General features: G+C 36.9%; 1 protein-coding gene across 1 annotated transcript in view; it reads left to right on the top strand.

Moving 5' to 3' along the window:
- Positions 1-18,705, top strand: part of FOXP2 (forkhead box P2) — a 299,007-nt gene that overhangs the window by 160,603 nt on the left and 119,699 nt on the right. The window contains exon 3 of the mRNA XM_072872044.1: positions 10,476-10,565. Within this exon, the coding sequence (XP_072728145.1) occupies positions 10,476-10,565 (90 nt within the window). The remainder of the gene's footprint in view (positions 1-10,475; positions 10,566-18,705) is intronic.

Below are 18,705 nucleotides of genomic sequence, written 5' to 3'. Positions count from 1 at the left end.
CAGACCTTGTGTTATCAGCACACTCATAACTATTGCCGAATGCCACCATTGATAAGTCTAGTGTCTAGAAAACGGGCTGTTTATTTGCATAATTTACTTCTTGATCTCATATCAGTGTTTTTACTGTTTTTTTTTAAACTCCAGACAGGACTGCACTTCTCTCTCCAAAAGAAGGTTTATCAAAAACCTTGAAAAAATACAAATAAAATGGCTCTTATTGTATCGCCTGTTTACATTCATGTTTATTGTTTCTTCCCCTAATTATTCTTGTATTGAATAATATGTACCTGGAGCTCTTTATGGCGACTAAAATTTTATAAAGCATTACAAAAATATCCCTAAGAAAAAAAAATAACGGACTTAGTAGGATTTCAGTTGAGCTGATTTAACTTTAGCAATAAAGTGATTTTTTTAAGTGGCTTAGACTATGTAGTGATTTTTGATCAAATTATTTCATTAAAAACATGATTGAAATCAGGTTATCAAAGATACTTCCTAAGTTTTGTTACTGTAGCTTTAAACTCACAATAAATTATAATAATGAATCAATTTGCTTTTGCCTTTTTTTTTTTTTTTTTTTTTTGTGGAGTTGTATGGCTTAAGTTGATCAAGCTGTACTTCTGACCCGTGTTCTTGCCTTGTTTTTCTCTCTTCTTCCTAGCTTTTCATTTCAGCCAGGCCTCTATTGTTCATAATAAGAATTCTAATATAAAGAAAATCTTGTTTTCTGCTACTGTTGTGCCCATACTTGGTGGTGAGGACACAAGAATCCTGCCCAGATGGCTCCGACTGCAATTAGGGCACAGAGCGCTTAATTCTAACCCATCTCCTGTTCTGTATAAACTATTTCTCTGTTCAGTCCAAAATTTCAAGGATAGTATCATAAACACAAATGTGGTCATGTAAGGTCGGAAAATTCCAAAGAGCGAGTCGGTATGTGCAGCTCTTACTGATCCTCTGCTGTTAACTCACCATAGAAACAAACCATGCTGAAGCTTCATGATACTCAGTTTATGAGAACATGGTGTTATTTGAAATGTAGCAAGGTGTTAGACATCAGAGTAATCCGAACTTGGCATGCTTTCACAGGAACCACACAATCAAATAAAATAGAGCTGGAGGACGCTTGTAAAGATCTTCTGTGTCCCAGAGCAGAATCACTGCTCTTAACTGTTCCTGAGAATGCTTCTTAAACAGGTCCAGTAACAAGGATTTCTCAATCTCTACACAATTTATTGTACTCCTCCACTATCCCTACCATTGGAAAGTTTCTTCTTAAATGTAATTAAATCTCCCTGGATTAATTTTAAGGCCATTCTTGCTTGTCCTACCCATGGAATACAATTAATTCTTTCTGTGCAGAAACTTGCTGAAGACTGTTATTGCTTTAGGAGGTTTTTTTCCTGTTTTTATGATCAGACTTCTGCTATCCCATAGGTTGGATTTTCTCATCGTGATCATTCTTAGTGCTCTTCTCTGTTCACTGGTAAGATGGTCCACTTCTTTGAAACATTGTGCCCCAAGCTGGGTACAGTTCTCTAGCTGTTTCTTTAGAAAGTTGAATAAAGTGGAAAAAATACCAGTTTTGTATATGACACTTCTACTTATATGTCCCAGTTTGCTTTTATCATATTGACATGACAGTATTGACTTATGTCTTTAATACATGTTTTTCATCATAGATATATATTTTAAATTTGACATTTCTTTAAATTATGTCCTTGTATAAACAGAACTTCAATATTTAGATCTTTTTAAAATATTTTAAAAGAAACTTTAAATTTATAATATCTAATGTGAGACACAGACATTAACTTTGTTCTTCTCCACTGATTATCAATTGGATATTTCAGTAATGGCTGATGTGCCTTCCTCCTGTACAGAAAAAGCCTGATATGACTATCTGGATAATATTTCCTTTTGCAGTTGCAATCTCACTCATGTCTCTGGGTATGTATTTGTAAGGGCAGTGGTAAATCAAATCAGTTAGTGTTCAAATAATTGGAGCCCTTTTAATCAGTAACTCTTCAATAAATATGTAATTCCTCACATTTTGATTGGCTGAGAGAGTTTGATTTGTATAATTACTGTAACTTTATTTGTAATTACTATGGTACCATGTAGATCCATACTCTTTGATGGATGGCTTTGATTTCTAGCTTGCAGGGTATCAGGATGAGGAATCTGTGCTTATGATGCTTTGTGTCAGCACTCCTTTGCCAGTCACAGTGCAGAATGTTATTTAACTGAAAATAAGTTGTAAAGATAGAGGTATTTATTTCTGCCTTCTCAATGGCTAAGGCTATTCTAGGGTAAATATTCTTTTGGCATTTGTTCTTCACATGTTATTTTACCTCTCTATATGACTTAACAAAACTAATCAGTCCTCACATCTGTTCTGTCAAATTGTAGGTTCTGTTCTAAGAATCTTGCTGTTGGCCAGAACAAAACGTTTGAGTATGTGTTTCCTTTTGTTTTATATCTGCCTCACCTTTTATTTTAGTTTATATCTTGATTATGATTTTTGTAATCATTTGCTTAATAATCTCCATGCTGAATTCATTGTCTTTAATTTCTAAATTTCCATTTCAGATTTGTATCAGTTAAAACTGCTGCCTTCTAACAGCCTAACATTATAATGCTTCCCTTGATACTATGTTTCTTTCTCCTCCCACATTTGCTCTGCATTTTGATTTTAGTACAAATGGGACCACTCTTGGTTTCATTTGCATCAGTTCCTTTCCTATTTATAATTATCAAACCATCTATTATTCCACCTAAGCCAACAGTACTTTGTTTCAGACTGCTTTAATTGAAAGTAGGCTTCACAGCCAATAAGTGAATGTCTACAATGGACAGACTTGAAAGAAGGTCTTTTTTTAACCAACTCCTTTCAAATCAAGGATACATACACATTTGTACCATATATACAAAATATTATATAAATGTATAATAATTTTAAGGATCTTTTTTATTTCTGGATTCACACATGGGATAGCTATATTGATTGCTCTTCTTTTCCCTGCACACTTAAATAGCTTTTACGTATCTGCTAGCTGATTTTCATGTGAAATAGTTCATACCAGTTTTCATGTGGAAAACTGGTACATGCTGCCATTGTGTCATTCTGTTCATGTAAAACTAAGAGATCAGCTCTTCTGTTTAGCTATTACATGTCCCAGTTCTCTAAAAATAACGCCACATGGAAGAAAATAGCAGTGGCAGGACATTTGTGAGCTTGTGGCGCTTGCGTTTGATGTGTGCACTGGTTTTAATTTCATTAATTTAGTTAGTCACTGCGTAATGTAAGTAGTAGGAATGAAGTAGAGTAGATTGCCTACTCCTGTGTTTCATAGAATCATAGAATGCTTTGGATTGGAAGGAGTCTTTAGAGGTCATCTAATCCAACCCCCCTGCAAGAGCAGGGACATCTTTAACTAGATCAGGTTGCTCAGAGCCCCATCCAACCTGACCTTGAATGTTTCCAGGGATGGGGCCTCCACTACCTCTCTGGGCAGCCTGTTCCAGTGCCTCACCACCCTCATTGTAAAAAATTTATTTCTTAAATCCAGTCTAAATCTGCCCTCCCTTAGTTTAAAACCATTGCTCCTCGTCCTGTCACAACAGGCCTTGCTAAAAAGTCTGTCCCTGTCTTTCCTATGGGCCCCCTTTAAGTACTGGAAGGCTGCTATAAGGTCTCCCCGCAGCCTTCTCTTCTCCAGGCTGAACAACCCCAACTCTCTCAGCCTGTCCTCGTGTTTACCAAAGGAAAGTTAAGTTCAGGCATGTGTGATGAAAGAAAGGAGATTGTCAGGTTGGAGCAGAACTTCGGTGCTGTGGGCTGCCATCTCTCCTAACCCTTGACATTTGCATTCTTCAGGTGGTCGAAGCCTTGGAGATGGCATTTGGGTTTCCTGTCATGGACCATGTTATGCGTGGTCTAACATGCAGCCCTAATGACCAATGCAGACTGATGTCTACAGGAAAGAGCCCTGCTAGCACCACCAGGAATTGAAGCAAGCCGGTGTTTTGTTTCTAGTTCTTGGTCAGCCAAATAATGGGTAGGAAAAATGAAAGAGTTGTTTTTGAAACAATGTTTAGCATCCATTAAACTGGGTTATACAGAGAGAAGCTAAATTTGCTTTGTAAAATGAAATATGTTAGCTGCTAAGTTATTCGTGCCCTGTATTTATTTAGCATCTTTCACATGGGGAAAAAGTAAGACACTAAACAAAAAAAAATTGCCAAAACAATTAGAGTGAAAAAAATCTGGTAATTAACTATTATTTTTCACAAAACTAGTCTAATTACGAATCAGTCATGGTAAAATGAAAGGTCAATAACTACAGATGCATAATTTCTTTCTGATAGATTGCTGTTTGAAAATAGGTTTGTGACAATTATGTGATTAATTTCCTTTTATTAAACAGCATTATGAGACTTCATGTTGCATTCATCAGTTTATTACTGTTACTTTTTCTCTTCAGTTGCAAATTAATCCTGGATAACATCAGGGCAGAACAGAAGCTCAGGTAGATTGAAGATCTCTTCTTCTGGTGTTGTTTGTGTTGCAGGGAAGACCACAGATCTGAATCAAAATCAGAGCCTCGGTATGCTGAAACCGGCAGTATCATCGTAAGAATCCAAACCAAAAAAAAAAACCAAAACCAACCAACCAACCAAAAAAACCCCCAACAAAGTGCTTTTAGTCCGACAAAATGAGGGCCAGATCCAGTGAAATTCTTACGTTTCTAAGATGAGGCACATGAGTAATATAAGTACCTAAGCTAAAATGTGATCCAGAACATCTTTCCCCACTTGCCACCTAACCCTCAAAGTACCCTGCCTTTTTATCTTGAAATTCCTCAGGTGTGAAGCATTGCTGTCCTGGACAAACACAGAATTTTCCCAGGCTTGGAAAAGCTGAGCAGTCTGGGGATCCAGGAACCGGGCATTGATTTGCACAAATTCCTATAGCATCAATACAGTAAATGTTTTCCAGGTATTCAGCGTTCGCTTAATCCTGCTCCGTAGGCTTGAGCTCAGTAGAGCATTCAGTGGCCACCACCACTTTCTGGGGACATAATTGTACAAGGTCAGTTGTTGTATTCTGTCCTCCTATCTAGCAGCCTGGTGGTGGGAATACAAAGTCCAAGGCTGTTGCCTCTTCTTGAGCATAATTTAGTTTCAAATATTTTGGTCTCTTGCAGGTTTGTGTTCTACTGCTAGGCAAGGCTGCAGGGCACCCTGCAGTTTAGGTGCTGAAATTGCGCACATTGCACATTGGGGCTGTCTGCAGCTGCTAATCTAGATGCAGAAGACAGACAAATCTTTTTTATTTGAGTATTTGCATACTTTGATGTTGGGTTAATTGAGTGAAATCCTTCTTAGTGACCATCTAGATTTCTTAGATAGTGTATTTCTTGAGGTGGGTTCCAACAGCCTTAGCTATCTGATGCTTTGTTTCTACTTCTGTTGGAAAACACGGTAATAATTGTTCAGCCCACCACTTCTAGGTGAAATCAGGCTCATTAATGTGGCTTGGATTTTGGTTACATACAGGATTTTCTTGACTTCATGGGCTCTGTAGTGTGGCACATTTGTACTCAGCTGGCAGGCCGACAGGTTTTATCTTCTTTGTGTAGCTTAGAGAAAAAGAATGTTGTTCACTAAGTAAAATCAGGATGTCTTGGGGTGCATGGGAGTTTGCTTTTCCTGTCAAGTCTTCTGGAGAGACTGCTGTTGGAAAGGAGTTTGGATCATCTTAAATTCAAGATTCTTTGAATAGTGCTAAATGCTTTGCTACTCCATTTGGAAAGATTATAAGCTGCCGTGCTGACTGGCTGTGATATTCATTAGAGAACTTTCTGGGAAAATACAGTCAGCGAGAGACAAAGGTTTAGCAGTATCATTTGAATGCTGTTAGGGAGTGTTGAACAGCATTGTCTTTCTGTCACCGTCTTTCAAGCATCTCGTACAACTATGGGTAATTCTGGGCTTCTCATTTGGACCCAGCTGGAGAATGGGCCCACGACAGGGTGTAAAGGGGCAGAGGTTCTCCTGAAGTGGTTTTTATAATAAATGTAGCTATGTAATCATTTGGTTAACTTGTTATTCAACCAGTGCAGAGCAGTCTTTGGCCTTAAATCCAGCTTAGCATGTTGATATGTTTCGGTTGCATAGTGCTACCAATGAGATGACTCTCGTTTGACATATTCAGCCATTTGGAAACTTATTTTATGTTCAGCAACTTATTTTATGTTCAGCAGGAATGTTAGAGTATGCAGTTATTTGAAAAAATAAAATAGGGATTTGGACTTACAAAAAGGAAGGAATCTGGTTGTCTTCTGGCAAGTTTTTTGGTTCTGGTTATCTGCAAAGTATACACCTCTTGTCAGTATAAATAGGGAGTGCCTGTATAAACATTCTTGTTTCGCCTGTTCCACATAATAGTTTCTTGTATCATATTTCTTTTGACCTCACTATCTGAAACCAATTACAGGAGATCCATTTGGGCTGCATCTATTTTCATAAGAAGCCCAGGCAGCAGTGTTTTTCTCAGAGATGAATATCAACATCAAATATGCTTCTGAGTGCTTTGTTATTTATGTTTCAGAGAGATTTTGTAGCCTTCAGCTCTCAAGAATGTGTCACGCTGTGCTGTTTATACATTGACGATATTAATGGGCGTAGATGTCATTTTCCATTTTAACGTCTCAAATGCAACAGGCTGATAGGTTAAACATTCCTGTTTTTAAAGGAAAGATGTGAGTGACATCTGTTTCCTAAAAATATACATATATTTACTTTTTAAAAACCAAAGTAATAAATTTACCATGTTTTAGTGGCAGCTTTCACTTTATTAAAATGATAAAACTTTAAAAATTATTTTAAGGCATGCTTAAATGAAATGCAAGGGTTTGGAATACAAAATAAAAGCAAGTTGTATCTCATAGTATTATCGCCAACAAATTGCAAAATCTACTGCAATTTATCAACTTTAATAGGGTGAGTTATATGCAATTAATTTCATTTTTGTTCTGCTTACGTTTTAGCTATGCCAAAGCTGCACAGTAAATATTAAGAAGTAGTGTTCCCAATGAATATTTTACTAGAAGACACAGTGAGTTCTGGAAACCATATGCCCAAATTTCCTGCTTATACAGCCATTACTTAAAGCATTATAATGATTTTCATTTGCATTATTAAAATAATTTCTAATCCTCAGTTCTTTTTATTGCTTTTGTCTGCATTGACTTTTTTTGTGTAGTTTTACTAATTTAGATAACTTAATTAAGGAAAAGTGCCTACTAAATTTGAAACAAATGTTATTGGAAACTGGATACAATTTTGACTGCCTTAGAATCCATTCTTGCTGTTGTTAATTTGAGGTAGGACTCAACATAATCTTGATTTGACAGATTTATAAAGGTCTGTTAGTTTGTCTTCATCAAACTGTTTTTAGACCACGAGTTATTATCAAATTAGTTCACAGAAGTTTATAAATTATATGTGGGATCGGTGTTTACCTGAAGTGTACATGTTAAACTATGAATTTTGAAAGACACTTTCAAGTTGTCAATTTGTTTTGCAAAGATTTAATAGAAGCAAATGAGTTGGTAGAACTGAATGTTTTATAGTCTCATAATCTTCACTTCTGAATAATGTCAGTAATAATCCTTTGAAATTAACAGTGTGTTTCTGGGAGGTTGTTTACTGAGTAGCAAAATCTAAAGTTAAGCAGCACACTGGGAGGAAGAAGTACCATATGAAAACTGCTATAAGAACAAAGGCTGACAGTGATTTCTCCTTATGAGTTTTAAATCGTCTTTGATCTCTTGAAATTGTTTTCTGTTCTTCTTCTATCTCCTGTGTTTACAATAATCTAAACTGCCACAATAAGATCACTGAAGTATTCAGGTAGTCATCATTTATAAGACATTCTGTATTAAAAGATGAGCCTTTACTCCTTTAAAGATATCCCAACCAGCACATACGAATCAAAATAGTTTAAGTAGTAGAGCCTTTTATGCAAACATATCCTGTTGTGCTGCCTTGCGTTTTCATAAAGTGTGACTCTTTTTGTAGTTAGTGGTAGGAAGTCATGCTTTCTTAGGCTGATTCCACAGCAGTATGCTAGCCACAATTTGAAATTATACTGTCTAGCTTAAATCTAAACTGCGGCATAGTATAATTCTCTAATTTTCAAGTACTGTAAATGTACAGCTTTACCAGATGCTTGCTTGCTTGTTTTATTGTATTGACGTGAGACGACTTTGCTGCTGAGGAAGGTTAGGACACTGAAACAACTTGCCAAGTGTTCCAGTTATTTGCAAGTATACATCAGCATTATATCATTACAATTTCTTTTCCAGGTAAAGGCTGTGTAATGACTTTTCTGCAACTGCCACAAATAAAAAATAATTATCTTTATGATTTTTCCCGTTTTTTGTAACTCCAGATCTCTTCTCTGATTTCTGTAGCAATATCACCCCAGGTGGTGAGGTTGGTTTTCCTGTACAGTCTCCCATGAATTCAGGAGTGCAATAGTTCTCTTGCTTCCATTCAAGTTTTCCTTTCAGAGAGCTCTAAAGATTGGGAAGGATTATAAATTCACCATAGATCTTCTGTTCATGCATTTAATCCATGTTTTGTGCTTAAACCACTGCAAGATGTTGGGACGAAATCCTGGTGCCCCTGAAACCAACAGATATATTTATCTCTGATCTCAGACAGAGCAGGATTGTCCTTTAGGATCTGCTGAAGAACTGTGAGTGCAGAAGAGATTATGCTGTTCACATAGGAAACAGAGCATCCAGTGGTTCCTTGGTAACAAAATATTTCAAGTGCACTTTGAAATATGTTAACTTTTATTTATTTTTGGCAGAGAGAAGCTAGTTCTGTGTGTCTCGTTGCTTAGGTTCAGAGGAATGTATAGTCTTTGTAAAGCTGACCTGTAATTACTTGAGAATTTGATGAAACAATACGGGGATTGTTGTGGGAATGTCTCCAAATGTTAAAAGTCTGCTCTGCAAACTTTGTACCAGAGCCTTCTATGGGGAGACGAATCAATGTTGTTAGGAGATGGTGCTAGCGCATTCAGTTTGTTTACTTTGGTTTTCTATGTCTGCCTGCCTTCTCAGAAAACTTGCTTGGAGCCAGACTGTAGCAGCCCTCTCTCTGTCTTTTCATAATTGATCAGGGGATGACTGCCTTCCCTGAGGGTTAAGACGTGGCAACTTTTTCTGTTTGCTCAGCATCTCAATGCAGTAGTTCAAACATTGTTCACACCAGCTGGCAGTGTAATGCCATATGCACATCTTGTCAAAGCAACTGTTGTCATGGATACTAGAAACTATCTTAAAAACCAGCTCATTTGAGTCTAATCAAAATTGTACCTTTCTTTATCAGTTGAGAATCTTTATTATTTTAGGGAACATGGATCAAATGGCATTTATTGCAGTGTATTCCATCTACAGTATGTTTTAATAACATAGATAATAGTGTGATGTATTTTAAAGCTGCAACTGCTATTTACTGAACTGATTTTTTTAAGGAGGAGGAGGGGGGAAGAGTTCTCCAGGTAGTTTGAGTGGAAATGTTTTGAAACGGGGGTTTTAAAATTTCTTACTAAATACCACTTTATAACACTTGGAATTTTAAAAATAATTTTATAGGAAAAAATAATTTAGATTAGCCTTCTTTGGGTAAGTGGAATGTTTGTTTACATTTCATATGTTTAACTGTGTTTTGCTGAGTTGGGATCAAAACATAAAATAAATGAAAACATTTTCTATTTTGATTGGGATACTGTCATCCCAGAGCCTGATCTGGTTGGTTGAGTAGTAATTTCTTTGTTCTCTGATTTCCCTAAGAATGCAAATGAAAACCACTCATTTTTATTTGGCATTAAAACTGCACTTTATTTTGTCAAAGGAGAGGTTTCTCCTTGAATTGTAAGTACAAAAAGTGTTTTTAATCTTCAATGAATATCCTTATTAATTCACTTTCAAGATAATCTGATGTTGATTTGTCAAATTTAATTACAGCTTCCGGTAACACTTGAAGTCTACTTGCTTTTGCTTCAAAATTCTAATATGAAAATGCAAATTGAATGATAATTTGCAAGGGAGTGGGCATTTTAGTTGAACACTCAAAGACAAGTTCCTTGTGGAAATGAGGCTATTGATGCAGTTTATGATTTTTCCTCTTCAAGCACTTTAAACAAATTAACTTTATTTCCTGCAGGATTTCATGTACATCCATAAATTCTGGTGAAGTCCTATATATGTACTTTCAGATTACTTTTTTTATGTTTTAAGTAAAAAACAAACTGAAGTCTGAAATCTAGCAAATACAAATCGAATAGGAGGAGATTGCATTTATTAGATTTAACTTTTACCTAACATTAGCAATGAGTAACTCATCTCTTTCTAGGAACTGGTGGAAATTATTTACTTTTTTTTTACTTTTAGGCACTCCAGGCAGCAAGGCAGCTGCTTTTACAGCAACAGACAAGTGCACTGAAATCTCCTAAGGGCAGTGATAAACAGAGACCACTGCAGGTTAGTAAAGTATCATTGCTTTTGGGGCCTTACTCTCAGGGAAGAGCACTATGCTTTCTCACACATGAGGTCTGTGTGTGGATGCCTGTGCTCTAATGGTGTGTATGTGCATATTCACATACAGGAGGTTACAGGCTTGCATGCTCATGACTTCTCATTCACAAGAAAATTCACTGTAAGTTACAAAAGCCTTTTGTGGCTATAGATGTTTAAAAGGTCCAAGATTAAATCTGATCTAAGTTCAGTAGCTATGCTATAAATTAATTCTTTACAGACAAGTTGCAAAATTGGTATGTGATTTTTATACATACATGGACTAAACTGTAAAAATGGCTGTGTTAAGACTAAGATTAAAACAGTATCCAGAAAAAAAATTGGCTAAATAACTCATCCGTACTATATGTAAATGACAAACAGAGAAGTGTTCAGAAACTACCAACACAACTGCATGAAATTATGAAAGAGCTACTTCTGCCATTTTAGAAAAACATATGTCATAGAGTTTCACACTGGGATGCTGTTGGGCTTCAGATTGTGTTCAGGCGAATAGGAGTTCTGTTATTGAATTACTATTTTAAATATATTATTACTAAAACTATATATAGTGTTTTATTCTCGAAAAATTTTATCTGGGGGGTTTTTTTGAGGTTTTAGTTCATTTATTGCTAATTCAGAGTTGCATATGAAATTGCATTCTGCTGACAAAACTGGTTCTCTCATTGTATATAGAAAAAAATATGAGTGTTTGACTGCTGAATTACAGTCTGTTGCAGACAAAAAATATACATGAGAGACAATTTTATTTTGTTCAGGAAATAAAAAATTATAGCTCCTACCATTCTTTTCCTCACATCTATTTTTCTGGGTGAGTCTTTATCCTCATGGGACTTCCCCTGTTTTCTGATGGAATAGGGCATTTTTATCTCATTTTTAGTTTCTGTCATGCATAATGGAGGACCCCAAGCACCAGAATTCATCTTTTTCTCCACCAGTGAAATGTTGTGAAATTTGATAAGTTGTGCAATTTTTGTATATAATTCACATTGTCTCCTTTTCTTCGTGAAACTTCATGGAGCAATGTTGGACACAGCAAACAGTTCCACATTCCACATCAGCTCTCTTCAAATATACTTTTGAAGTTGTATTTATTTGCTCAGCACCAAGCAAGAACTTAGGGAAATGACTAAAGAAAATGGAAGAAAAGAAAACATGGCAATTTGGCATCCTGCCATGCTGTAGTTGTAGTCCAGTCCAGAGGCGTAGGAGCCCTGGGACCATCTCAACTTTCTACTGTTCACTCTTGATTTTGCTTTGTATTAAATATCTTCTAGGCTGAAGGCACACAAGAAGAGTAGTTGTAAAGGCAGCAGCTTATGAACTACGTAGGTTTTTGAAGTTTTTAGAAGTGGAACTGGTGATCTTGAAGGGTTGAATCACAGAGATGATAGATTTAATGAATACTGTGAAAGTAGTTTATTCTGTCAGCTCCTCATTCTGAAAGATAACATGGGCTGTACTAGGAGTGTACAAGGTCCAGATGCTAAGGGAAGTATATGAAACAGGCAAAAATAGTGATATTTTTCCAGTATATGTTTGCCAGTGAAGTTAGCTTACTTTAGTCCTCCAACTTGTAAACTGGAGCAGTTGAGGAGCTACTGACTTCTCTGTTCACATTCTCCACCCGTTCGTAAACCTTCTTTTCACAGCTGAAGAGATGTGAGGGTGCACTGTTTGTGGTAGGCATCGATGAAAGGAGAGAAAACCATGTTTGGAGACAAAGACAGTCATACACATAACCCAGAGGATGATGAGGTGAGGAGAGGGAGTCTTGTGCTTTCCTGCTCCCAAAGCACTAACCCTGGCCTGATGCCTTTTAAATGCCATGGGATGGTGTATTGTAGAGACGTCCTGTATTACGTGTTTGCCAGAAAGAGTCAGTGCCTCATGAGTCACACTTGCGAGGCAGGAATAAGAAAATAAAGCAAATAATTTTCTTTTCAGAATTGGTACATGCTCCCTAAAGCCAAGATTATTGCTCATGTTTCCAACTTTTCCTTCCATGATCAGTATGTACACAGTGCCTCTTATTAGCCTTGGACACTTCATTTGGTTCATTTTTAAATGAGACGAAAATGGAATTTGCTCCCAGACTTTGGTTTATGTATCAAATACCATGTAAATTCAGGTATGAGCACAAACTCCATTTTAATTTTCTTCTTTTGTGAAAAGGATGCATAAAGGTTTTGAAAATGAGTCCTTGGAGCTTTTCTATTTCTGTCTTTTACTGTTAATACAGAGCTGTTCATTGTTCATTATGTAGTGGAAATTCACATTTTGAGCATCGTGATGCCTGTTTGACCAAATACTGTAATATTGGTCATAAAATTGTACAGTACTATTATTATGCCAAATTTAATGGTAACTTTAGCCAAAATCTCCTAGCAGTAGGAATTGCTAAATGTGTATAAGCAATTTGAGGTTTATAAGACAAAAATACTTGTCCTTGTGTTTCTGCTTAAGGAAACAGACTTCTCCCAATATTTTAAAATACTTTAATATCAGTGTATTTCTAATTTCCTCTAATTTCAGAGCAATTTACTGATCTGGCAACTGGATATATGTTAGAACTGATTTATAAATCTAGTAAAAACCTAATAAAACTTTTAAAACTAGCTCACACATCTGCAGGCAAATGGGGTTGTTAGGTAAGCCTTGCCATTGCATCTCTCATGTGCTCCACATTTTGATGTAAACTATTCTATTGTTCTACGTGCCAAAGAAAGAAAAAAACAGTATTAATTTTAGTGGCCATCTTTTTGTATTTGATGGATATTTGGGGGAAAGTAGCGTATGGTGTTTTTATATATGTTCTCTCTGTTATTCCATAATGCGTCAAGTATTCTAGTGACTTACAGCACCTACTAGCTAATGAGCAAGTTGAAAACTTATTGAAGAAACCTTCAAATTTGTGTCCTCAGCTTTGCAAAAACAGGGTGTTGGGTAAGTCGTCAAGTTCTACTGTGCTTTACAGAGGTGATGGTTTTAGAGAACCGCTGGGATTTTCCTAGAAGAATTTGAGTGTCTTTTGTGTCCTTCTCATGAAAAACCTTTTTAAATTTACCGCTAGCTATGTGGTCTATTGTAAAAGAGGAATGTTATGTTGGCAAATATTTTTGGTTTAGTTTTTAATGCAAAAGTTACACATATCTAGTAGTTATCCTATATTTTCAAGGAGACAAGGTTTATATTTCGATTGTGAGTTAACAGAATACCTGCAAAAATTACAGTTTTAGATAGACGTTTATCTTGATCTACTATTACTTTCTGATTTACATTTTTCTGGGTTTCAGACTGCAGATGGCATAACCATTAGCATGTCTTATGCAAAACAGGAGAAAAACATCCCATCTGACAAGCTTGAGTACCAATTGTACTAGTGATTTTACTTTCATGTATAGATATCCGAATAAATGTATTTGACACATGTTTATGTATGCCATTCATTACGCTGATGCACCAATTGAATGGATCCAATCAGTACATACATTGATTAATGACATATTGCAGAATAGCTAAGGAGGGTTTGTGATGAGAGTTGAGGATAATGTTAACCTGCATATGATGAGATAATAGCATTTACTTCCTTACTGTGCATCCTGGAAAACATATTGCAGTAGTAAGGTTAAGATTTCTGTAGTACTGGTTTTTGTTTCAGAATATTTTTCTTTTCTGGAGAAGCTGTGATTGTGGTAATCCATGGTGAAACGAGCTGATTGCTTTCACAGATTTCACTCCTTATCACCACATTTCCATAGTAGGCATAACAGGGAAAATGTCACTTTGGATCTTAGAACCTGTAGATCATTCTCCTTATGGCAGAAAGTCACTGTCCTTATGGCCACTGAAGAACGTCGTGTCATCTAGCCTGAGTTTTAAAACTGGCAGCTTTATTCTTCTTGTTACACTTACAATCATGAGAGAGACTTGTGATTCTTCAAGAACTGTGCAGAGCAGGGCACAAGCATAACCCAAAGGTAAATGCTGTCAGTTTGCTGCCACTGGTGGGTGTTCGTGTACAGCATTGCAACTATTTCCCTTCCAGGTAGGCAAATCTTGGTGCTGAGACTAATCTGTCCATGATACACGTACTATTGTTGGCTGCATAGCATAGTGATTTGGACAGCTAGTTGTAATTTTATTTGTTTGCTTTAAGAGCTATGAAAAGCCTAGCTATTTCTATTCCCTGGAATGTCTCTAAAGAAGTAGTTTATTTTCATAAAGTCAGACTTTGAACTTTATCTCAATTAGAATAAATAGACAATTGTCTTCAATCCCATAAGTTAATATATCTACAATAAATTGGTTAGTTGGTTTTTTCCTTCATGCTAGGAGATTTGCTGATTCTACATCAGTACTAATGCATTCTGTATGAGGATGGCATGTCAGGAAATCATGACTCCTGGAATCAAAGGGTTAAGCTCAGTGTGTACCAAACCTGTTGTATAAATATCATGCTCTATGGAGTGTTGAGTTGTTAAGGTAAGTTTTGTTTATTTAGCATGAGCACTTCACTGAAGTGTAATCATTTGATAAAATTTGGGAAAAGTAAGTATACATTTAAGTTTAATTACTTAATGTTTATTGCATTAGTGCATAGTATCAGAAGAACCACTTTTTTTAAAGACATGCAAAATGCAAAAATTTAGCATGAAAATTTAGCATGCAAAGATATTAATAGTCTCTTTTAACCTACTCTCCTTGCTTTACTCTCTCCTAGTTTGGTCATCTCCCTTTGGATCTTCATATGGGTCTGAATTTAAAATTCATTGCACATAATAAATAAGCAAACATATCATTAATATTGTAACTTTTAGTTACTTTTTTAAACATACATAAGGAGCTGTTGAAAGATAAGAAATTGGGAATGTGGGGAAAAAGAAGCAAAAGCCACTGCTTTTAAATTATATCCTCTGATTTAACACACACTGACTGCAACCGTGCATGTGTAATGTCAGTAAAAAAATTTCCCAGTTTAAAAACAGCAAAAAAAAATGTTATGGATAGAGTTTAGGTAGAGTTTTCTTTGCATTACATTAAAAAAAAATAGAAACAAATCTAACTGGTCTAAAACTGTCTTTCCCAAACTTGTGTGTTACATATTTCCATTTATCTAATGCGTGCTGCTAAGCATAAGAAGTAGGAGGACTTTGTACATGCTAGAAAGCACTGATTTAGAAAGATACAGGTGCCTAATATGTAGTGTAAGAGGAGACTAGTGATAAACAGTCTTTTTCCCTCTCGAGTATAATTCTGGAGGAAATGTGTGGCCTACATATAAGCAAACACTGAGGCTTGGGGTAAATTAAATTTGGAAGATAGCTGCTGGAAAATCATAAGTCCCATTTTCCCTTGTAAGTCTGTTAGGAGGAATATGCAGTTATCCTCTAAGGTGCAGAAATTTGCATCAGTGATACCCACTCTAAAGACAAGGAAAACCCCAAGAGATGGAGAGAAGGCAAGGAGTTATTTTTAGGTAAGGTTTGTGGGGGAGGGAAAGGAGAAATAGCCATGTTTGAGCTTTCATAGTATAGAAAACAGGAGTTCCTTTTAAAGTAGAGGGATAAGTACAGTAATAAAGAAAAAAAGCTGGACTATTTCACTGATTTATAGTGGAAGTGTCTGTATACCAAACTTGCTGGAAGTCCTTATTTATATAGATACAAGTCTGCTCCAAAGGCTTATGCCCTGTCTTTGACAACCTCTTTGTCCTGGTTTAACCCCAGCCGGCAACTAAGCCCCACACAGCCGCTTGCTCACTCCCCCCTGGTGGGATGGGGGAGAGAATCAGAAGGGTGAAAGTGAGAAAACTCCTGGGTTGAGATAAAGACAGTTTAATAGGGAAAGCAAAAGCCGCGCACACAAGCAAAGCAAAACAAGGAATTCATTCACTGCTTCCCATGGGCAGGCAGGTGTTCAGCCATCTCCAGGAAAGCAGGGCTCCGTCACGCGTAATGGTTACTTGGGAAGACAAATGCCATCACTCCGAATGTCCCCCCTTCCTTCTTCTTCCCCCACCTTTATATGCTGAGCATGACTCCATATGGTGTGGAATAGCCCTTTGGTCAGTTTGGATCAACTGTCCTGGCTGTGTCCCCTCCCAGCTTCTTGTGCACCCCCAGCCTACTCGCTGGTGGGGTGAGGAGCAGAAAAGGCCTTGACTCTGTGTAAGCACTGCTCAGCAATAACGAAAACATCCCTGTATTATCAAGACTGTTTCCAGCACAAATACAAAACATAGCCCCATACTAGCTACTCTGAAGAAAATTAACTCTTTCCCAGACAAAACCAGCACGCTGTTTTATGTGTGAAAACCCATATTTTGCATCGTGTGCCATTTTGTTGTAAAATCTTTCAAGAATACATTTACTTTAAGTCACTTTTTACTCTTGAAAACTTCCAGTATTAAAAAATACATGTATAAAGAAAGTGGCACTAGTTAGTATGGTTTCCTTTTTAATTTAAAGGAAATATCAGTCACCTTGACGTATTATCTCTTGTTGATAAAGCAGATGATAGTTGTCATTTTCACGTACATAGAATATTACAGCTAACCTTATGTATGATCTTTGTAACATGTGGAAAAATGTTTACTAGCAGCCGTCTAATGGTAGTTATCACATAATGTCTTCACCTGTATCTAACTGAGAGGAAAAAAACTAGCTGGTGCAGAGATCACATCTTTATCCTGAAAATATTGTTGCAATATTATAAAATATTTTGGAGGCAGAGGAAAGAAGTATTATGCAAGTTCTGTTTACAGGTATTGAATATGCAGAATACTAATTAGGATTACTATGTGATCAGGGATTTCAGGAGGCATTTTAAAGTTAAACATATGTCTGTGCAGCAATCATCTGACTTGTCACTCCATTACTGTGACTGTCAGGGAATCATTTGTCACCTACATCACTACTGTGTCTTTCCTCTCCCCCTTTCTCTCTTGTTGATTCTGGTCCTTCTAGAGGATGGGGAGGAGAGGGGAGAACCTCCCCCCACACACTCTGGTTCTTCACTCAGATTCCGAAAGGCAAACCTTCAGAGAGAGTGCCTAGGTCTTTTCACAGCAGCTTTTACATAGCAGACCAGCAAACTCACCTTTCCCTTACAGTAGAATCTGCAGCCTCTCTCATACCAGGAAATATTGCCATGCATGGGATGGATGGACTGGTTTTTATATTGTGAACTATAGGAGTCTCTAAGCCCTACAGAGAAGTTTCTTTGCCTTGCTTGAGCAGCTGGAAAGCTCTGTCCCCCTGCAAGCCCTCCCGGTGCAGCCACTGTGCACGTTCACGATTGCTCCTCTTCGGGCTGCTTGAGTAGTTCCTCTGCGGTGTTGGGAGGTGTAGGTTTCCTTGAGCCACTTCTCCAGGCTCTTGCCACAGGTCGGATCAGCCTGATTCTCTTACCAGTTGGCTCATTGCCCAGAAAAGCTTGTGAAGAGCTGAGAGGGAATGTGTGAATGGTTCCCTACTCAGTGTGCGCTCTATTAAAGGGTCTGCTCCCAGGCAGGGCCCTAATTATGCCAGTTTAGGATCACACCACTCAAGCAAGGCTCTCCTGATACTCTTGAATTTGAAAAACACATTAGTGTACATTGATTTAGAAATTACCAAAGCAGGAAAAGCAACTGAACAAAATATTCTGTGAATGCTTTAGATGGGTGTAGATTTGTAAAAAGTGTTTCTAGTTAGATTACTATTAAGGAAAGTCTCTTTTTTCCAGAAGGTTTTTAATTTCATCAGGCAATTATAAAAGTCAAGGAAATTTTCTACCAAAACCAAAGTTCTGTGGCTAAATAATGAAGAATCTTCAGTCAATAGTAGCAAATACACCTTTCCACGTGAAAATCCAGTCTCCCTCCATAGCCGTTTGAGGCATTCCTTGTGCAGATTACTTCCCATGTGTGTGTTTTGCAGATTAATTTTACTTTGTGAATTGAATACTTGCCTTGAAATTTTCAAATCATTACACAATATTTTGTAGTTTGTGTGTTAGTTGTCCAGTTGCTTTACCTAGCAGGGGGACTTTACTGGGGTTGTGGAGAGCAGGCTAATCAGGAATCTGAATGTATGCCAGGATC

This window comes from Ciconia boyciana, chromosome 1 (assembly GCF_034638445.1).
Source record: "Ciconia boyciana chromosome 1, ASM3463844v1, whole genome shotgun sequence".
NCBI classification, from domain to species: Eukaryota; Metazoa; Chordata; class Aves; order Ciconiiformes; family Ciconiidae; genus Ciconia; species Ciconia boyciana.
Note: the sequence above shows the minus strand (reverse complement) of the source record. Positions and strands in the feature narration are given on the sequence as shown.